We start from the raw sequence: 22,867 nt of genomic DNA on the forward strand, positions 1-22,867 counted from the left end.
TTCTGTTTGAGGCGGTTGACGCCTGTGATTGGACAAGAGGAGGAGCGACGCGGAACGAGCGTTCATGGGTGGAGCCCAGAGCCTTGTCCGTCACGCGCAGTCACCCGGCTTGTAGGCTTCGCGACGCGGCTGGCCTAGCGGAGGGGGGCGGGGCTCGGCTCTGCTGCGCCTGCGCAGTGGGCGTTCTCCGAAGCAGCTGCTGCCGCCGCCGTCACCGCCGCCGCTGCCGCCGCCGCCGCCGCCGCCGCCACTTCCACTGCCTCCTCTCGGCCGCCGCGTTCGGGGGTAGAATTTGGAATTCCTGGTCCTCGGTAACAATGAAGCACAGTTCGAATGTGCCGGCTTTCCTCAGCAAGCTGTGGACGCTGGTGGAGGAAACCCACACCAATGAGTTCATCACCTGGAGTCAGGTACGGTCGGGGTAGCGGCGGCCTGCGAGCTTCCCCGGACAGAACAAACCCCCTCGGGTCTCTGGCTCCTCTATGGGCCGCTTGCCTCGAGGCCTGGGTGGCTCAACGCTGTGCCCGGCCCGCGGCGCGCAGCCTGGGCCCTAGCGGGAGCAGGGGCAGTCGAGGGGTGAGAGGACCCCGGTATTGTCTGCGTCGTGAACCGCGCAGGGAGGGGGAGACCCCGGTATTGTCCGCGCGGGGAGGGGGCGGGAGGAGGCGGCCGCCCCGCGCGCCGCAGGCCGCGGGGGAGGGGGAGGAAGGGGGCGGATGGGGGAGGGGCGGCCTCCTAACGGTTTCGTGAGGACGGCGCTCAGGACCAGCCGGGCTCTGGCCCCGACCCCCGGGGTCCGCGGAGCCAGGGCAGTGGACAGGCCGCGGGGCATCGGCCAAGCCCAGGTGTGGGAGCCACGTTCTTGCACACTCATCCTCCGGCCTCCCGCCCGGTCCGGGGATGAGGACCCGGAGCCTCCGCCGGGGTTGCGGGGGGGGGGGGGGGTTATCTAAGGAAATCTTTTTCCTATGCGTCCCGATTCCACGCTCGCGCCGCACGCGCGCGCGCACACACAGCACACCCCTCTGTGTGCGTCGGCAAGACTTGTAGGAACAGAGTAGGCAAATGATCCAGAGCAGGTTGTATGGTTTGTTTTGTTTTTTTAAGAGTATCTGATGGGGGGGAGAAAAAAGATAGGCAAATTATTGTTTGGGAACTGGGCCCTTTTGTATAATCGTTTTTTAAAATTATAAGATTACTAATAGACAGTTTAGTAATTTAGGAGCTAAAATATGAATCACCAAATTTCACTAAGTGGATCCTTACCAGCAGAGTGATACTGGGAGTGTTTTGCTTAGTTTGTTCCTCTCAGCTGCTTAGCAAGGATGACCATGACCTTAATCAAGCCCCTTATCTTCTCAGGCCTAAATTTCATGTCTATAGATGGACCGTTGAAGAGGTTACCAAGATCCCTTGTAGTTACAGCCAAGATTCTAAGCCAAGTGATTACAACAGTACGTTTGCTGTAGTGTATAATCACTGACTGTTGGCATTGTTTTGTGAAGGAGATTGGGTTTCTCAGTGTACATTATATAGTCACCTACTTCGGGATATCTTCACGCATACAGTTCTTGAGAAGAGTAGGACTTTAAGAATAATGCCTGGCACCTGTTATGTGCTAAACAAATGTTATCTCCTTTTTGCTCCTTTTCTGTTATACGGATTTTCAGTTTTATTTACTTTTAATTTGTTGACTACCTGAAACTACTACACCATTATATTTTGTCTTGTATTAGACTCAGTTATTCAGTTTTTACTGGGTTTAATTTTCTTGCGGTCAATATTATCAACTGGGTTTTTTTGTTTTGTTTTTAATGCTTGGAATGCTCTGTTTTAAGTAATTCATGAATTCTGTTTAGTTGTACAGTCAAAGGTAAAATAAGACCAGCAGCTACCAGCATGTACTTAAAATAAATAGATGTCTCATGCTTTCCCTCAGTCAGAGGATTAAGAGATGACAAGGAAGTATCAGCACTGGCTGTTGGTCAGCCATGAATTCATATTAGAAATTTGACTGAGATACTCTCCCCATTCAAGCTATCATACCTTTTGCACTGTCTAGAATAGTAGCTTCCTAGACATATTAGTAATTGGTTTTAATTACAGAGTATTTCCTTGTTGGCAGGTCTAATACATTCTCAGTTAAAATATCTTGTGTTCTTACTTTTTGGGCAATATCAAATGTGGAGGGTCTCTAATTTTTTGAATCCTAAACTAAATAACCCACTTAATTTTTATCAATCCCATTAAATCTCAGTTCCTGTTTTAACTATTCATTTTCTCATACACCAGTAGGACAATCAGAATGTAAAGTAGGTGAGGTCAGTGTTGGTGTCAGATCAGCATTTAATAAATGTTCCTTAAGTCAAGAGAAATCTCTGGGCTGGGAATATGGCCTAGTGGCAAGGGTGCTTGCCTCGTATACATGAGGCCCTGGGTTCGATTCCTCAGCACCACATATACAGAAAATGGCCAGAAGTGGCACTGTGGCTCAAGTGGCAGAGTGCTAGCCTTGAGCAAAAAGAAGCCAGGGACAGTGCTCAGGCCCTGAGTTCACGGCCTAGGACTGGCAAAAAAAAAAAAAAAAGAGAAATCTCTGAAAAATGTAATGGGTAGAAATGATGAACTTATATTTGAAAAGAATCTTGGAGTTGGATTTGTAGGCTTAGTCTAGTTAGACTACTTGCCTGTAGTTATATAGCCTATTCAGTTTGAAGATGAAACTTTAATACATATTTTTGAGCATTTCCTATAGTTGTTTTAAATGTAGCACAATCCTAACCAGAGGGCATATATTTAGCTAAAAGCAACTGGAGAAATGTGATATTCAGACAGATTATGGAGAATAAATATAAGTTCTTACTGATATTTGAAGAACAGTTTTTACTGTCAAATTTGATTTAAACTGCATAAATGAAGGAAAGGATTGACAGGTCATTGCTTTGTCAGTGTTCTTACCTTTGTTTTTCAGAAAGTTGAAAGACTGATTACTATTAAAGATCTCACACACATTTGTTTCACCTTTTTGTGTGCCCTGTGGCATTCTCTACTACTATTTTCCTCTTCTTAAGTCAGCAGATGGATTACAATATACGGAGGAGGGAAAAGGAGCAAAACCACAATAATTCCAGTTTTCCTGTGGGATGAATTTAGACTATTGTTGAACATTTCAACAACTCTTGGATTATTTTAGTATTCCAGAGTGAAACTCAGAAAGACCACATACTTGGCATCTAACATTCAACTTAGATAGACCTATAGAAAATTTGAGAGACTTATTTATTGTTATCTGTACACATAAGAGAGATGAGCTAAAGCCTTAAGGAATAGATGGTGAACATTAAGAAGTTAGACTCAATTAAAGTTATAAATTTCTATTCTGAAGAATGTTTTTCATATAGTAGGGCTGAGCATTAGTCCATTAGTAAGAATATTTTGAGTATTCAACAAGAAGTGCCAAAAGGTTTATTTAGACACTGGCAGTGCCAACTGTTACTACTTCTTTGGAAGGCAACTAACATTTGTGGCAAGTCTTAAGCAGGTACCATTCTCTCCTACTTCTTTTGGTCATGCTTTCTTTTAAAATGCTGAGGGAGAAGGCTGCTTGATCTTCCCAAGTATGACTGACTTCACACTCAAGTTTATTTGCTGGTATTAGGTAGAGATTAAGATACACAGAATGTTAGGAGTAATAAAGGGTATATGTGAGGAAGAGTAGATACAAGCAAGAGACATTTCCATTTACTATGAACACAAGTTGATTTTATATATTATATATATATGTTATAGTCCATTTGGCTAAAGATTCAGTAAGGTAATCATAAATGTTTATTATGCATCTGTTAGGATTAGTCTGTGTGTTAGATACTAAAAACTCATTCAGCAGTGCACCAAAGTATCTGCCTTTATGAAGTTCTAGTGGTGGATAATGATTTTTAAAAAAAGAAAGTAAGCAGACACAAGTAATGTGATTCCAAGTAGTGATAAGAACTAGAAAGAAAACAAATCAGAATAACCAGAAAGTATATGTTAGGGCCTAATCAGAGCAATCTACAATATATTTAGAATGAGAAGTTGAGTAAAATTACTATGTCAGGAAATTGGAGTAAAGAAAACCAGTAGGAATAGTTCAGAGCAGCCACTATTAAAGGGGCTGAGATAGCATGCCTAATGAAATACCCTTCACTGAAGATGCTGCTGCTGATCTTATTGAAGAAAGTTTGGTTATGTCCCACTGAATGACAAGGGAAGTCACTAGTAGTACACTGGAGGAATTTATTGGAAATCTATACATCAGAACTCTAGGAGAGAGGTTGACAACTATAGTTCATATAGGGCAATCATCTATTTCATAAATAAAATAACTTTATTATAGCATATTCTAGCATAATCTATTATCTGGCCTTTTAAAAGGGTTGTCAAAACCTAACTTTTTTTTCTTCTTGCCAGTCCCAGAGATTGAACTCAGGTCTTGGGCACTGTCCCTGAGCTTCTTTTGCGGAAGGACAGCACTCTGCCACTTGAGCCCAGTTATACTTCTGGCTTTTTCTGTTTATGTTGTGTGGAGGAATGGAACCCAGGGCTTCATGCATGCTAGGCAAGCATACTACCACTAAGTCACATTACCAGCACTCAGCCCTAACTTGACATTACTCTAGATGGTTGTTTCTGAGGAGGTACCTTATTAGAGACATTGATTTGAAACCTAAGAGGTAGAGGGAGTGGTAAGGAAAATTGCTCTTTTGGGGGATTCTTGAGAACAAGCTTGCACTCAAGATTGTGTCAAGGTCATGATAAAACCAGAAAGAAGAACCTTTTTCTCCTCTTTCTGCTATTCTCTGCTGACAAAGCTTGGTATTATGACAGAAACAGAAAAATGTTTAGGAGATTTTGTTCCATATTTTAACAAAAAATTAATTTGGATTGATAATAACTGAACATAAACAGAGTGAGATTTGTTGATATTTTAGGACAGGTGAAGAGTCAAGCCTTTCTGTAAAAGTTGACATAAGAGCAGAGACTTGAATGATTATAGAAAGGTTGGGCCATACAAAGGGAATACAAAATGTAGTTTTTGACTATGACTTGTGGAAGCAAGAAGGCCTGTGTGGTTGCTGTCTCTTTAGATAGTGAATTCAGAGAGGTAGGTAAAAGAAAATGATACTTATTCTTAAAGATAGAGTCAGGAGGTTGGAAATGAGTGAGTCTGTTACAAGATGACCAGTTTTCCAGTGAACTACTGAAAGTATTGATGGCTAAGAATAGGGTAGCTGTAGAAGTGGTGAGAAATGATACCCCTTTGAAGGTAAACTGCAGGGATTGACAGAAAAATGGCTGAAGTTGGAGGCTGTAGTTGAAATAGGAATCTTATATTTGGGGATAGTTCAGTAGTATAGTGCTGCCTAGAGCATTATAAATCCTGGGTTTGAGTCCCAACACCACACACACACACACACACACACACACACACACTACACACACACACACACACACACACACACACACAAACATAGATTTGGTCTGAGCAACAGGATGAATCCATTTCCTGAGACAGTGGATGATTAGAAGTTTAGCCACATTTTGAGTGTGAGATGGGTCACTGTTATTACAGGCTAAGCAACCCTATTAAGAAACAAAATGTTCTAAATCAGAAGCTTTCATGAATTTTTGGAATAGGACTGCACAACTAAACAAGTATGTGCATACAGCTCAAAATTTAAAAAAAATTGGGATCTGAAGCATTTCTTACCCCAAGAATTTTGGATTTGGAATACCAACCTATGTTTGAAAATTGTTTCCTTTTGCTTACATTTGGTTAATCACATATAGTCATATAGACAAACCCCTGGTTTTAACAGCAGTAGAGACATACAATGTTACAAAGAACAAGAACACCTTGACTGACTCCTATACTCAAAGAAGTCCGGTGGAAATGTTCAATAAATAGGTTGTTGAATATGACTTTGGCCATTCAGGGTAAAGTTTGGAATTAGTGAATGGTCAGGTAATGAGACTAAATGAAATCTTGGAAGACAAATTAAAAGAACATTGGGATATTTTTAACATGTAGAATCTGTGAAAACTAAATAAAAACAGGAGACTGAGAAGGCAGAGTAAGAAAAATTAAGACAGGTCTTTATTAATAAATAATTATGGTATCTTTTCTTCATCTGTTTTTAACTAAGAATTTGTCTTAAGATTTTTTAAAGGTCCTGTATATTTTAAAGATGTTTTTCTGCTGTTGACATATTTTACTCTGCTGTAGTTTCAAGTTGTTTTTACCTATACACCTTAAGGAAAGGAATATTTCCTTTGTTTTTGGAGAGATTTAGAGCTTTACAGTTCATATATGTCTTGAATTGATGTGGAATTGACTTAAACTTTAGTTCAGTGGCATTAAGTATATTTACTCTCTTTTGTGTCTATCACCACCATCAAGCTTCTGAATATTTTTCATCTTCACAAATTGAAACCATACTTCTTAAATAGTACCTTCCCTCTCTGCTGTTCTTAGCTTCTCATAACTATGGGCTTTTCTAGTTACTTCATATAAGTAGAGTTATATCCATTTTGTAGCAGGTGTCAAAATTTTTCTTAACTTTACATATTTCATTATACCTCATTTTGTTTTGACTAATATATTGTGAACATAAAGTGCTTTTAACCATCCACATTTCTACTCTTTCTTGCTTACTTTTTAGGGGAGAGGTGACTATATAGACATGAATTGCTGAATCGTGGTAATTCCATGTTCAGTTTTTCAAGGAACCATGACAATATTTTCTACAGCAACACACACATTTTATATCCCACTAGTGATTCATAGTTAAAGATTTTCAAGATTTTTCCATGTCTTTACCAATATTTATTTTCTGTTCTTTTTTAAAAAAAATAATTATCCTAGCAGCTAAATAGTTGTATCTTGTGATTTTGATTTTCCTACTGATTAGTGATATTGAACATCTTTTCATGTGCTTATTGGCTATTTGCATATTTTCATTTGGATAAATGTCTATGTAAGCACGTTCATTTTTAATTGCTTTTTGTTAGTGTTTTTGTTTTGTTTTGTTTTGTTTTTTGGCCAGTCCTGGGGCTTGGACTCAGGGCCTGAGCACTGTCCCTGGCTTCTTTTTGCTCAAGGCTAGCACTCTGCCACTTGAGCCACAGCGCCACTTCTGGCCATTTTCTGTATATGTGGTGCTGGGGAATCGAACCCAGGGCCTCATGTATATGAGGCAGGCACTCTTGCCACTAGGCCATATCCCCAGTCCCAGTGTTTTTGAACTTTAGGAATTCTGTAAATATCAGATATATCATTTACAAATCCTTTGCCCTATTCTGAGTTGCTTTTTTACTTTTTAGCATTATTTACACAAAAGTTTTAAAATATGATACTTTTATCAGATTTTTCTGCCTTTGTATTTTTTTAGTGTAATGCCTAAGAAATGATTGCCAAATCTAATATTTAGGTCTTCCATTCATATTTTTTACATGGCATCAGATAAAAGTCCATCTTTTTATGGGTTTGCATGTGCACATTCAGTTTTTCTGCTCCCTTGTCTTCCATTGAATGGCTATGGCATTCTTGTTAAAAAATAAATTGATTGGCTTTATTTTTATTTTTTCTATTGGTAAAATATGTGTCTTTCTTCCAATACTGTGGTGTTTTGAGGAATAGATTGGGGCTAGGGTGGGGATAGTAATGGGAAAAACACTAATGACAGTATTAATCTAAAAGCCAGATACCTTACTGAATTATTTTACAGTTTTTCGTTTTTCTTGTACCGAAATGCAATTATGACTAATATAGATAATATTGAAGTGCTGAGTCTCAAATATTACTAATTGTGTAAATTTAAAATAATGGTAAATACTTCTTAATAGTGTTTCAGCAAATTATGCAGCTTTTGGTTTGAGGTTTACATCAGATAGCTTAATTGCAGCCAGACTCAGTAGATTACACTTATAGCCACTTAGGAGGCTAATAACAGGATGATCAAAATTCAAGGCCAGCCTGGCCAGAAGAATTTGTAAGACTTCTTCTCAACTCATGGCTTGACACAGTGGCATGTGTCTGTCACCCCATTGCCATGTGAGGGCTGAAATAATGAAGATTCCAGGCCAGCTTTGGCAGAAAATTCTAAGAACTTTGTCTCTTAGAGGGAAAATGGACATTGTAGCATGTATTTGTGATTCCAGCAATGTTGGGAAGCCTGAAGTAGGCACATTGTGGTTCAAGTATACTGCTAGGCAGGAAGTCAAGGCATTCTACTAAAAATAACTAGCGACACAGGGCTGGACGTATTACTCAGCATATGGCACTAGCTTAGCAGGTGTGAGGCCCTTAGTTCAAACCTCAGTTCTAAAAAAAAACCAAAACATTAAAAAAGAAAACAGCTTAATTGTAATTTGGTACTTAATTGTCACTTGGTTTTTGATGTTTTTTTTTGCTGCCATTAACAAAGAAAGAATGTTGGTCTAAAAGTATCTAGAACTGCCCAGGACAGGTTTTGGCTGTGTGTGTGTGTGTGTGTGTGTGTGTGTGATGTATATACATACATGTATATGTATGTATGTGTCAGAAGACCTTGACTAATTCATCTTTTTTGTTTTATTTTTAGAATGGCCAAAGTTTTCTGGTCTTGGATGAACAAAGATTTTCAAAAGAAATTCTTCCCAAGTACTTCAAGCATAATAACATGGCAAGCTTTGTAAGACAACTAAATATGTGTAAGTATGGACATGAACTTGTTTGTTTTGTTCTCAACCCCTGATTTAACACCTTTTTTCATTATAATGGTAAAAGAAATCTATGGAGGCATCATCTTACTTTTGTCATATTTTAGACTAAAATTTGATTTTTTTTTTTTTCCAGATGGTTTCCGTAAAGTAGTGCACATTGACTCTGGAGTTGTAAAGCAGGAAAGAGATGGTCCTGTTGAATTTCAGCATCCTTACTTCAAGCAAGGCCAAGATGACTTGTTAGAGAACATTAAGAGGAAGGTGAGAAACCATGAACATAAATTTAGCATAGGGTTTAAATTTAGGTTATTTAAGATTTAGATGTAGTTTATAAGTCAGCCAACCTTTTCATTTCAGCTGTTAAAATTAAGAATATATAGGTGTAATTTGTTGAATTAGCCTAATAAAACTTCATGGTTATCACCTGCCGCCACACCATTTCCTTCCCTACGGGCTTAGTCCTCAAACGTTTTTGGGAAAGAGGAAAATGTTCGCAACTTTCTGACTAAGGGTGAAAGTGAAGGATCATACATTTTAATGGAATGGCTCACTCTTCCTAAATTAGGTGAAAAAAAGTAAGCCTCTACTAGAATGTCAGCTTTCTGAAAAACTTTTTCTATGCTGTAATTCCTTGTTCTGTATTCGGTGCCCAAAGTATTAAGTCCTTTTGACATCATGGGCATTAGTATTACTAAGCCTAAAAATTGGAAAGACCATGAAAGAAAATGACCTACTATGTAGCTATTACAGCAAAAATTTAAGTAAAATGTTTGATGTGTGAATAAAGAAGTTGGATCTAGTTTGTCAGAAGGAAAAGAAAAATACTCTTAAGTTGTTTCTGTTCCTGAAAACTTTAGAAGTAATTATTCCTTCTACCAAGCTATAAAGTTTATTCTTTTCCTACAGTTCCATCCTGTACTTTTTGAAACCAGATCTTAACTTCCTTAATGGGATATAAAACACTTAAAATTACAATTATGGATGTTTAGTATACATTTGATTATCTAAATCTACTTTTTAAAAGGTTTCAGCTTCAAAACCAGAAGAAAATAAAATTCGTCAGGAAGATTTAACAAAAATTATGAGTAGTGCTCAGAAGGTTCAAATAAAGCAAGAAACGATTGAATCCAGGCTTTCAGAATTAAAAAGGTAAGGTATTTTTCCAAATAAAATCCTAATATAGGGTACTGGGTATGTGTGTTATGGATTGAAGTTGTTTGGTGTTTTAAGTACTATTGTTTTTCTAAACAGATTTTCTCTAGTCTTGGCGAAGTTAGAAAAAAAGCTGTGATAGACTTTATCTTATTATTTTATGTTGATCAAAAGAACATTTAAATACAAGCACACAAAAAAAATAGAGTTGTGTATAGTATTCATGCACAAATGAAGGGACCACATTAAAAAATCTTACCTATCCATATTTTTTATCCTTTTTGTTTTTGTAGTTGTTTCTTAAAATTCCTTGATTTGACCTACTTCTTAGGAAAAGTAGGGCACAAAAAATAGGAAGAATATACAGGAGACAGTAGCCCTACTTGATACTTACTTCACATAAGCTTGGAAAACTATTAATAAGATCTTTTACTTTCAGAAATTTATTTTGCTTTACTATAATACTAGGTAGGACTTTTTCCTACCTTGCCACAATAATAACTTGTATGTATTTTGTCTTACTAAGTAACAGATTTTTTTTTCCTCTTCATTAGTTGATAACAGCTTGAAAGCTATTTTAGATGTTTTCTTTCCTGTTTCAAATGTGAGGCATTCCTTCCTGAAGTATCTTCATTAAGTATAACCTTATAGTTTGTAAGCATAACCTTATAGTTTGTTCCTTGTTTGAATAACACTCTCCCTTTTTACATATTTTTCTTTAACCATTTATGCATTATGTTTTGTTTGCTGGTTTCTCTTTGGCCAAATTTTACTCCTCTAAGAAAATTGTATTTCTGAATCAGTGATCCTTTAATTCTTTTTTTTTTTTGTGTGGTACTAGGCTTAGAATATTTAAACCATTCCCTCAGCCCTTCATCCTTTAAATTCTAGTCCATCACCTCCTACTGTAATGGCAGATAAGAGCATCTTTAAATTTCAGTCTGAAAATATTCAGTAACCAGTAAATGATTAAAAGTCCTTTTTGATACCTCTATATGCGAATGTACATCTTTTATATATGTGCAGATTGAAGAAGGTGTCATTTGTAGAGATTAACAAAAAATGAAAAAAAATTTAAGTATTTTGTTATTGGATTATCTTTCATATCTTTTCACCATTCTACTAATATTTAATAGCACAATTTCAATTTTTTAAAAGCAGTGAAGGAAGGAAAATAATAACTATTAGGCAAGTTATTGGTTTGGTCATTATGTTTTTTAAAAAATGATTTTAGTTTTAATTTTTGCTTGAGACAGTATAATAGTTTCGGAGTTTGACAGGCTTAAGTTTGGCTTTGCCACTTACAGATTTATGTCTTTGTCATTTCTGAGCACCTCATTATCCTCATCTACAAAAATATGATAGTGTTTCCTTTCTTGGCAGTGTTTAAATAGTTAATACACATAAAATGCTTAGCACACAGCTTGGAGCATATTAAGTACTAGGTAAATATCACTTACTTATGTTTTATAAGGTGAGTCACAAGGTCTGAAGTCAGTTGGTAGCTATAGTTTAAAGGTTAGCTTGTTTTTAGACATAAAATACTGAACCAGATGGTCAAAGGAGTAAATTACGTATTAGTAGGTAAATAAAGGAATGTGTCTTAAGCTTTGTGTCTGTATCTCCATAACTAGTAGATAATATAATAAAAGAGTGATCCTAGAGTTGTGTTAAGACTCCAAGATAGAAATGTAATTTAACAGGTTTTCCTGGTCTCATATAAAAATGTAATAGAGTAAAAATGAAGTGTAATTAATCTTTACAACATTTTGGGGGAGGGGGGAGTTAGGGCAGGCATTTGGTTTTGTAGTTTTGAGACAGGATCATAAGCTAGCCTAAAACTCACTCTAGACCAGGCTGATCTTGGTCTTGTGGTCTTCTGCCTTGTAAGTGCTTCTCTACTGTTTAATGATATCGAGGCTTGGTTTTTCTGACTAAATCTTATATTGTTTGGTTTATAAATAAATTATAACAGTGAGAATGAGTCTCTTTGGAAAGAAGTGTCAGAATTAAGAGCAAAGCATGCACAACAGCAACAAGTTATTCGAAAGGTAAGAATTTTTTCTCTGTGACTATTATTCACATTGTTTAGTAAATACTATTTATGAGTAGCCAGTAATTGGGCATAATTTCTTTATTTAATATGCAATAGTTTGTGTGTATATAGGTATGTAGTATATGTGGTATGTATATATACATATATGTATACTCATATACATATATACTGTATGTGTGCATATTTCTCTTTACAGATATGAAATCACATTGAGCCAAGTTATATAAGTGCTTTTTAATAACATGGCCAACTTTTCCTTAACTAAAGATGATTATTTCATATTCTCAGATACTGTTAGAGTAGCTTTTAGTAAATGATATTTTGCCTGGTAGAACAGTTAAAATCCTTTTTGCTGAGTAGCTTAACATGCTGCTAGTTTCTTAGCGTATGTTTATTATAAAACAGTCATTGTGAGTTAGTTTGTTGTTTATTGTTCTTGTGAGGTTTTACTCCTTTTCTTTTACTGGAATAGATATAATTTTCAGATTACTTGACCAGATTATGAGTTCAACATTATTTTTCATTGTATGTATACCATTATAATCTGTGCACAAAAGCAAATAGTGTTAAAAATGAATTCTAGATGCTAGACTATAAGCTTAAAATTCATAGAGATATTAGAATCCCTCTTTGGCATTGTACACTTGTGGTTTTAGTCTTTGTGTATCAACTTTCATTTGTTAATAAGAGATGAAACATAAAAGTTATTAAGGCAGCTATTTTTTGCTTATGACTAAACTAGACTAAGCAATAGGTCTTTTTGAAGATGAGAGTGGGGGAGAGCATGTTTTTGCTTAGAAGGCCTTGACCTAAAAGTAGGACTATGACTGATAAAATCTGCGTCTAGGGAAAGGAGCTTAAGGGCAAAGATGAATAGCACTTTGAGCCTTAGCTTATAGTTAGATACACTAGTTTTCTGTATTTTTAATTCATAAACTGAAGAGTGAATGTAATTGAATGCAATTTAAGTGTTAAACTAATTTATAAGTCTTCTAAGAATACTTTTCTGTTTTGGTTAAATATTAATTTACAATACTCTTTAATCTACTTTTTTTTTTTCCTGAAAGCACAGATAGGTAGTAAAAATGGTTACGTTGTATTTCAACCTTGTGTGAATGCTAATATTGTTTGCTTAAATTTGGTTTTTTGGGTTTTTTGCTTGCTTGTTTTGCTTCTGATACTGGGGATTGAACTCAGGGACTAACACTGGCAGGTGCTCTACCTCTTCAGCCATGACTTCAGTCTCTTTGCATTGGATGTTGTTTTTTTTTTTTTTTTTTTGGCCAGTCCTGGGCCTTGGACTCAGGGCCTGAGCACTGTCCCTGGCTTCTTCCCGCTCAAGGCTAGCACTCTGCCACTTGAGCCACAGCGCCGCTTCTGGCCGTTTTCTGTATATGTGGTGCTGGGGAATCGAACCTAGGGCCTCGTGTATCCGAGGCAGGCACTCTTGCCACTAGGCTATATCCCCAGCCCTGGATGTTGTTTTTTTGTTTGTTTGTTTTTTTGTTTTGTTTTTTGGCCAGTCCTGGGCCTTGGACTCAGGGCCTGAGCACTGTCCCTGGCTTCTTCCCTCTCAAGGCTACTCTGCCACCTGAGCCACAGTGCCCCATCTGGCCATTTTCCATATATGTGGTGCTGGGGAATCGAACCGAGAGCTTCATGTGTAGGAGGCAAGCACCCTTGCCACTAGGCCATATTCCCAGCCAAGCATTGGCTGTTTTTGAAGTAGCTATGATTCTCCTACTCCTGCTTAAATATATCACCAGGATACATGTGCCACTGCACTTAGCTACTGTGCTCTTCTCCTAAGATAAAATAACAGGCACAAACTGTGGTTTGTGCACCCAACCATTACTGAGATGGAGTCTTTTATGCCTGAATAGTTTGTGCATTCCAAGTACCTAGAATTACAGGATTGAGTCAGCTACAAGCAGTTTTGAATCTCTTGTATGAAAGGAATTTACATAATATATGACAACCAATAATATTTATGCTGCCCGTGCAATTAGTCCTAATTACTGTTTAATATTTGTGCTTGGATTGAGGTTATACTTATCAGGTACCACTTCTAAGACTTCAAGTTCAAAAGTTAGATACTCTAAATGAATCCTCAGGGGAAAAAAAAGTCTCTGTACCTACGATGCAGAAGTATCAAAAGAGAACTAAGATAGCTGGGTGTCGGTGGCTCACCTATAATCCTAGCTACCTTCAGGAAGCCAAGATTGGAGAATTGCGGTTCAAAGCCAGCCTGGACAAAAAAGTCCACAGTGGTGGAGTACTAGCCTTGACCACAAAGAGGCTCAGGGACAGCACCCAGGCCCTGAGTTCAAGCCCCACAGCTGACCAAAAACAAAATAAAAAAGAAGACAAATTAGCTGGTGCTTCATGTTCTTACACCTAATCCACCAATGTTTTTAGAATTTTCCTGTAATATTCATAAATTTCAAACACTGAGGTTGAATTGTCCAAAGATAACCTTTAAACCTAAGCACTGTCTTTATTTAAAGCTGTTTTGTATTTTCACTTGAATTAACGATTTAATGTCTCTAATACTTTGTTAAAGTGTTTACTTTTTTTTTTTTGGCCAGTCTTGGGGCTTGCACTCAGGGCTTAAGTGCTGTCTTCTGGCTTGGCTTCCTTTTGCTCAAGGCAATCACTTTACCACTTGAGCCACAGTGCCACTTCTGGATTTTCTGTTAATGTGGTGTTGAGGAATGGAACCCAGGGCTTCATGCATGCTAGGGAAGCACTCTGCTGCTAAGCCCATTCCTAACAAATGTTTACATTTTTGTCCATTGTAAAGTTGATACTGATTGTAAAGCAAACAACTTAGTAGTCTCTTTGTAGAGAGATATACAATGTTTAAGGTATGCATAGGTGTTTTAATTGATAATACTGCATTTTACCCATGTAATTTACATTTCATAAAGATGAGAAGCAAGTCTTTAGTCCATCAGTCATTTTGATTTTTATTCATAATCTCCAGTGATTCACTGTTTTTCATAGTTTACCTTTTAGTATTTTTATATAGGAAATTGACAGTGTATTTCCCACATATATAATCCATAAGACAGTAGTTCTCATATATCAATGGCAACTAGAATGCTTACTATAACCTATGACCAAGTTCTACCCTTTTCATTCAGTAATTCTGTAGTGAGAATTTACATATCTAACATGTTCCTAAGCCACTGCTGCTGGACTGTAGACCAAATTTTAAGAAACAAGGCTATAAATATGAATGCATGTGTGCATGTCATGACCAGTTAAATAGATTTCCTTATAAATATAATAAGGTATTGAAATTAAATCATTATGTGAGTATGGGAAAATTTTGGCAAATACATCTCAGCTATAATCTTGGTAGCTTTTTCTAACTTGAAAATGTATGATCTCTTTGGAGAAAATTAGTGATTCCTTTTGCCTGTAATTATATTACCTATTATGAAAACAATATTTCCTATCAAATATCAGTTTACTGCTGTGCCTCATAGTATAAACTTTTGTACAGCATAGTAAAATGAGACTTCAACAAAACAAATAACTGACTATAAATTAGTATTTTTGCCTCCAACTTCCAATGTTGATGTGTAAGAAATAATTCAACCTTGTAGAGACCATCTATCATCTGAATGTTTTATAAGACTTGATTGTATAGGTTCAAATGATTGGTTCTGTGATGTGTTTTTATTTATATTTTTCAGATTGTCCAGTTTATTGTTACATTAGTTCAGAATAACCAACTTGTGAGTTTAAAGCGTAAAAGGTAAGTTTTTATGATAAAACATTTTGATGTATATAGAGACCAACAGTTTAGTAGCTATAACCATTAATATCTAGACATGAATGTCCTAGATTTGCTGAGTGCATGCCTGATGTAAAGAACAAAAGAACGGTTCTTCTTAAGTTATATTCTTAACATCTTAAGACTTATCTTAAAGGTTGAATACCCTTTATCTGAAATGCTTAGAATCAGAAGTGGTTTGGATTTCAATTTTTTTCAGGTTTTGGCGTATTTGCATATACATGAAATATCTTTGTGATGAGAGATATAAATCTGAACTTGAAATTTCTTTGTGTTTTATACACACCTTATGCACTTAATCTAAGGTAATTTTATATAATCTTTTAAATAATTTTGTGCATGAGACAAAGTTTATATATTAAGCAAATGAAAGGGCTGAGAGAATCTTTTTCCCCCTTAGGGATCATGAAAAACTGAATGTCGTGTGTTTGAATTTGATATGAGGACATGTGAATTTTCCACTTGTGAAATCATGTTGATGCTCAAGAATCTTTTAATTTTGGAGCATTTCAGATTTTGGATTTTCAGAATAGTGTTAACATGTGTTTTCTTACTGCTGACATCTTTGTTACATTTTTTGAGAGCTAAGGATACCCTAAATGCTAACTTTATAGACATACACCTATGGTTAATAAAGAACCTGTTTTTCATTTGAATTAGCATCTTAAAGTAGCAGTAGAAAATCCAAGTGAAATCAACTCTTAGAAAAAGAACATTTGTCAGGGAAAAAAAAAACAGAATTTATTTTATTTGATCTCTTACATTCTTAACCATAAGTTGATTGTGGTACCTATTAGTATATTGAGTACTGTGGCCAGTGCCACATTTAAGCCAGAAGAATAAATGTCAACAAGCATAGTTGGAAGGTTAAGAAAGGTTACTACCAGGTGCCAATGGCTCACCAATGGCCCACTCCTTGGAATCATAGCTACCCCCAGTAGGCTGAGATCTGAGTATCCAGATTCAAAGCCAGTTCAAACAGGAAAAGTCCTTAGACTCTTATCTAATTAACCTTTAGAAAGCCAGAATTGGAGCTGTAGTTCAAGTGGTAGAGTGCTATTCTTGATGGTAAAAGCTAAGGGACCCTACTCAGAACCTGGTGCTAGCTAGTCTTGATGGTAAAAGCTAAGGGACACTACTCAGAACCTGAGTATAAGCCCCAGTACTTGTACACACACACACACACACACATACACACACGTGCGCACGCGCGTGCGCACCCCTCCCTGAGATGCTAAGATTTTTTTAGTTTGATTATGATTAGAACTTTGTGGCTTTAATTCTTCTTCCATTAGCTAGTAATATTATCTTTATTTTTTTATATGTGTAGTTTATAAAGAACTGTATAGTTCAGTAGACAGTGAAGTATGTTCTGGAGCTGTTTATATTGTATTTACTATAATAAAATTATGTGGAAAAATTATATTCCTAAGATATGTAAAGGAATCTCTATTTGCTTACAGAAGATTTTTATTCACTGTTGAAGTAAACATTTTTGATTATAGGTAAATTTCTAGAAACTTTAACCATTATTTTTGCTTTCTGAATATTCTTCTGCTTTCCAGGCCTCTACTTCTAAACACTAATGGAGCCCAAAAGAAGAATCTGTTTCAGCACATAGTCAAAGAACCAGCTGATAATCACCATCATAAAGTAATTTTTAATGTATATTTTATATTTATTTTCTCAAACTAAATTTTATTATGGCAGTATTTTCAAAGAAGTTAAGTGAATAATAATGTAAGTGTTCATTCCCTAGCTCTGTTAAATCATTAATTTTTTATTACTTGCTTTAGATTATTTAAAGTAATAAATTATTGTAAATATAATTTTTCTACTTGCCTATTTCCAAGTTTCTTTTTCTGTCTTGCATTAATGTTACTTTCTATGCTAATTTTATATGCATAAACTTAGGAACAGTGCTTTGTTATTATTTATGTATCTAATCTTTAGAAATCGCATTTTATATAGGTTGTTTTGAAATGTGGCTGTGTGTGTTCCCCAAGGTTTGAACTCAGGGCCTTAACTGTGCTCAGCAAAAACTGTATCACTGAACTTAATATAGCTGTTTTTAGTTGGTGCTTTGGGGATTTTTAAGCCACATTTAGTTCGTTTCAAGTCTGTATAAAAGCTGGACATTGTAATTATGATTGTGTAATATCAGTTTTTGTTGGTTGTTTCTAACATTTTTTTTTTTTTTTTTTTTTTGGCCAGTCCTGGGCCTTGGACTCAGGGCCTGAGCTCTGTCCCTGGCTTCTTCCCGCTCAAGGCTAGCACTCTGCCACTTGAGCCACAGCACCGCTTCTGGCCGTTTTCTGTATATGTGGTGCTGGGGAATCGAACCTAGGGCCTCGTGTATCCGAGGCAGGCACTCTTGCCACTAGGCTATATCCCCAGCCCCTCTAACATTTTTGATAGATGCATTAAGTAGGTTGCTTTTCTTGAGTAATTTTAAGGTACTTTTTTTTACCTTCATTTTTGTCACAAAGTGGATAATTTGTCCAACTCTATGTAATGGCAGATTAGTCCACCATCAATTCCAGAGACCAGACCAGTTTTTATTATCTCATCATCTTTGTTTTGTGGTACTGGGGATGGACTTGAGTGCCGCCTTGTACATTCTGTCAAAGTGCTTCTACCACTGAGCTACCATGTTTACTTTTATGTCATAGAATTCTTAAATATTGCTTCGGATTTTATTACTGAACTAAGAAAATTATTTTGTTCTTGGGCAAAGTAGCAGTAACATATATTTGATTTCTAGTCCCACTTTTATTTCTAAATAGTCAAGTGTATCTAGCTTGCTTATAGAATTGAATTCTTATGTTAAGCAGAGGAAGATTTTTAACTAACTGCATTTATATTTTTTAAACTGCTTCATTTTTTCATTGGTTCTGGGCTTGAACACAGGGCCTTGTGCAGTTTTTTTTTTTCACTCAAGGCTGGTGCTCTACAACTTGAGCCAGGCCTCTACTTATGGCTCTTTATTAGTTACTTGAAGATGAGATTCCTGAAGATTTGTCCATCTGAACTGCCCTTTAACTGCAGTTCTTAGATTTGAGTCTTCTGAGAATCTAGGGTTATAGGCAAAAGCTATTGATAAATGACTGTTTTGTATCTTTTACCTCTCTGTTAAGCAGTGTTGAATCTTTTATATTATCATTTTTAAATTGTATTTTTACACTATAAAAACTGGGTTAGAGAGTTGGATTTTTAAAAATTGATAACTGACCTGATGTACTTATCTTAATAAAAAATTTAAACTTTGCTAAAAATGTCAAGTTAACATTTCACTATGGAATAGTTTGAAGAGTTTTCTCTTAGTGAAGCCAGTTTGTGGTAAACTAACCCTCATCAACACCCTGACACATACCTCATAAGGCTTTAGAGTTTTGAAGGCTTAAAATTTTTGTATTCTTGAGGTATTAAAAGGATGTTAGAGCCGGGCGCGGTGGCGCGTGCCTGTAATCCCAGCTACTCAGAAGGCTGAGCCTGGAGGATTGCTTGAGTCCAGGAGTTCTAGGCTGCCGTGTGGTATGCCAATCAAGTGTCCGCACTGTTAGGCATCAATATGGTGACCTCCCGGGAGCAGAGGAACACCAGGTTGCCTAAGGAGGGGTGAATCGGCCCAGTTTGGAAACGGAGCGGGTCAAAGCTCCCGTGCTGATCAGTAAAAGGATGTTAGAATCTGAGTACCAGTGGCTCACGCCTGTAATCCTAGATACTTGGGATCTTTCAGATCTGAGTATTGCAGTTTTGAAGCCAGCCTGGGCAGGAAAATCCATAAGACTTTTATCTCCAAAAATACTCAGAAAAAGCTGAAAGTGGCTCTGTGGCCCAAATGGTAGAGTGTTGTAGCCTTGAGCAAAAGAAGCTCAGGGACATCACCTAGACCCTGAATTGAAACCTCAGGACTGGGAAATAATAAAGTTTGTCAGAATTTGAAGATTTTTCCACAGAAATATTTTTGGACATGTTGTCTTCAGGATATCTTAGAATAATAGGAGTTATAGCTGAGCACTGGTGGCTCATACCTGTAATCCTAGCTACTCAGGAGAGTGAGATCTGAGGATCACAGTTCAAAGCCATCCCTGGGCAGGAAAGCCCATGAGACTCTTATCCCCAATTAACCACCAGGAAACTGGAAGTGACATGCTGAGGCTCAAGTGGTAGAATGCTAGCCTTGAGCTGAAGAGCTCAGGGATAGTGCCCAGACCCAGAGTTCAAGCCCCATGACCAAAATAATAATAATAATAATAATAATAGTAATAATAATGTAGAATGCAGATAATATGATTCATACCTCTGAATTTGTATCAATTGATACAGAAGTCCAAAAAAAAACCTTGCTTTTTTGCTTACTGTTGTGGCTATAGTAAATATCTGTGTAATTATGAATGTTGTCTTTGCAGTTGTTTTTAAATGACACCTTTTATGGTCCCTTTGATTTTTATATTTCTCCCTATTTTTTAAGGTTCCGCACAGTAGGACTGAAGGTTTAAAGACAAGAGAACGGATTTCAGATGACATCATTATTTATGATGTTACTGATGATCATGCAGATGAAGAAAATATCCCAGTTATTCCAGAAACAAATGAAGATGTTATATCTGATACCTCTAAGTAAGGAGCTTACGAGATAAAAGTAGTGAAAATATTAGCCACTTTTCTAATTAAAGTTCTTCTGGAAGAGTAGACCTACCTGTCTCATATTTAAGTTATTTAACTGGGAAGTTAAACCAGATTATTAAACTAGATAAAGCCATCCCAGAAAGTAAATAAGTAATGACAATTAGTTGATCCTTATTTTTGCTTTTGAAATTAAATACCTTTTCGTTTATATTGTGGCCTTGTATTTTATGAACTGTCAATATTTATGATTAAGCCAGCTACCCAAAAAATACAAGCCTCTTGATATATGCTTTGAGAAATTTCTATGGAGAATGGTGGAGAAAGTGAATTTATTGAATTTGTCTGAAAGTGTAATTGGTTCTTCTTTCTCATTTTACGGATCTAGCTGTAGCCAGTACCCTGATATTGTTATTGTTGAAGATGACAATGAAGATGAGTATGCACCTGTCATTCAGAGTCTAGATCAAAGTGAACCAGCAAGAGAATCCTTCAGTTCAGGAAGTGATGTCACCAACCCTCTAATGTCTAGTGCTATCCAGCTAAATGGGTCATCTAATCTGACCACAGAAGATCCAGTGACCATGATGGATTCCATTTTGAATGATAACATTAATCTTTTAGGAAAGTGAGTGCTCATATAAATGTTGTGTAGAACTAATTGCTTTCTGAACTTAACATTCTATTGTATTTTTAGTGATCTTCCTTTTAGATGATGAACCCTCCCTGTCTGTTTTTCTGTTAGTCAAGGTTTGAGCCTCAAACTGAAATGAATTAACTAATTTAAGAGTAGAATTGGATGTTTAAATTTTTTAAAAAAGTTTTTGGTAGTATTGATGTTTGAACTCAATGCCTTGTGCTTCTTAGGCTGGTGCATCTACCACATGGTCTACTCTCCAGCCTTTTTTGCTGGTGATTTTTGAGAGGTATAGTATCAAACTTTAATGGTGGGACTGGCCTTGAATCATGACCTTTCTGCTCTTGGCTTCCTAATAAGCTAGGATTACAGTCAGACTACCAGCACCTGGCTAGTTGTGGAGTTTTTCTTAGCAGTTCTTCAGATTTTTAAAGAAATGAAATATTTGTTTGGATGTTTGTATTTCTATTGGTACTATGAATTAGTATAATTTCTATTAAAGGACTTAGGGCAAAAAGAAAGCTAGTAATTAGAACTCGTGAGACTAGTATAAAAGTGATTAGAGTAGTAGAAGTATTAGAGACTCAGAAGATAATGGTATATCAGACTATTATTGCTCAATCTTCTGTAAACTCTGACGTTTGTGTAAAGGCTGTAAGCTCCCAGTCAAATTATCAGGAATCCCAGATTTTGAATGGAATATTTCAAATTTAAGAAATGGTAAGCATTCAGCAGCTAGTAAGGTAATGTAATTGTAAATGTAAGAATAAGGAAACTTAATAAATATTCAATCTTAATCTTTTTTTTTCCCCCCCTTAGAGTTGAGCTGTTGGATTATCTTGACAGTATTGATTGCAGTTTAGAGGACTTCCAAGCTATGCTATCAGGAAGACAGTTTAGCATAGACCCAGATCTCCTGGTTGATGTAGGTACTTTTTGCTGTACTGATAATTTATATACTTACTCATATTACTTAAAAATCAATACTTCTTTTTCTTGTTTTTATATTCTACATTTTTCTTTCTTAACTGAATATTATCAGAAAGGATGATGATCTGTTTGGAACACTCACGGAGTGTCACTACTTGCATTTGAGTAGCAGTTCAGTTAATACTTAGTAACATATTCTGTTCACTAGTACTACTAAATGTGGCCTTGTCTGGACTTATTCCTGTGCTGTTTTATTCTAAAGTAATGTGTCATTGAATAAAAAAAAAATCTGTGGAAATTATTATTAGAAATACCTAGCCAGGAAACACCATGGGAACACCTTTTAACCCTTTGGAAATGAACAATTTCTCTTCAACTGTGCTTTATTGCCTTTGCTGTATTGTTATATTTTTTTGTCCCAAATTTTCTTGCTCTAGTCCTTATCATTGTCTGTCAACTCTGTTCTAGTATTGTCTGAACTGTGAATCTTTGTCTAATCACCTTTCTCACTCACTTTTCTCTTGCTGCTCACCCTTACGTTATCCAGAACTTTGTATGTACTCTAGCCTGGTCCCCCTCAAATGAACCTCTACTGTTGATGATCTTTCTACTGTTTCCGCATTCTTATTTTTCTGTCTTTATTCTGGAAAGTTTTTTGTTTTCTGTATTCTTGCCTTACAATATAGCTTCTCTTACCCCAAAAGAGTCTATAACTTTTAATCTCACTGAGGCTAAAAGGAATCAATCCTTTCTTATCACTTCAGCCTTGAATTCATAATTTTATCCTTTACATCTGTACTTTTCATCAGTCATTGTCACATGACATAATCACTCTTCTGAAATCATGAGCACCACATAGTTTTCCTTCCTGTACTGACCAGTTACCATCTTAAATGAATTCCATTCACTCTTTTCC

General features: G+C 36.5%; 1 protein-coding gene across 2 annotated transcripts in view; it reads left to right on the forward strand.

The window, feature by feature from the left end:
- The first annotated feature begins 210 nt into the window (after positions 1–210).
- The window catches only part of Hsf2 (heat shock transcription factor 2), a 31,027-nt gene continuing 8,370 nt past the window's right edge, over positions 211–22,867 (forward strand). The window contains exons 1-10 of one of the 2 annotated variants that reach the window (XM_048354002.1): positions 211–410; positions 8,622–8,730; positions 8,876–9,003; positions 9,767–9,891; positions 11,870–11,945; positions 15,655–15,716; positions 17,321–17,408; positions 20,230–20,378; positions 20,773–21,012; positions 21,841–21,946. In XM_048354002.1, the coding sequence (XP_048209959.1) occupies positions 318–410; positions 8,622–8,730; positions 8,876–9,003; positions 9,767–9,891; positions 11,870–11,945; positions 15,655–15,716; positions 17,321–17,408; positions 20,230–20,378; positions 20,773–21,012; positions 21,841–21,946 (1,176 nt within the window). In that variant the 5' untranslated portion in view covers positions 211–317. Of the gene's footprint in view, positions 411–8,621; positions 8,731–8,875; positions 9,004–9,766; positions 9,892–11,869; positions 11,946–15,654; positions 15,717–17,320; positions 17,496–20,229; positions 20,379–20,772; positions 21,013–21,840; positions 21,947–22,867 lie in introns of those variants that run through there. The other variant, XM_048354003.1, reaches the window with a different exon arrangement.

Source organism: Perognathus longimembris, chromosome 9 (assembly GCF_023159225.1).
Source record: "Perognathus longimembris pacificus isolate PPM17 chromosome 9, ASM2315922v1, whole genome shotgun sequence".
NCBI lineage: Eukaryota > Metazoa > Chordata > Mammalia > Rodentia > Heteromyidae > Perognathus > Perognathus longimembris.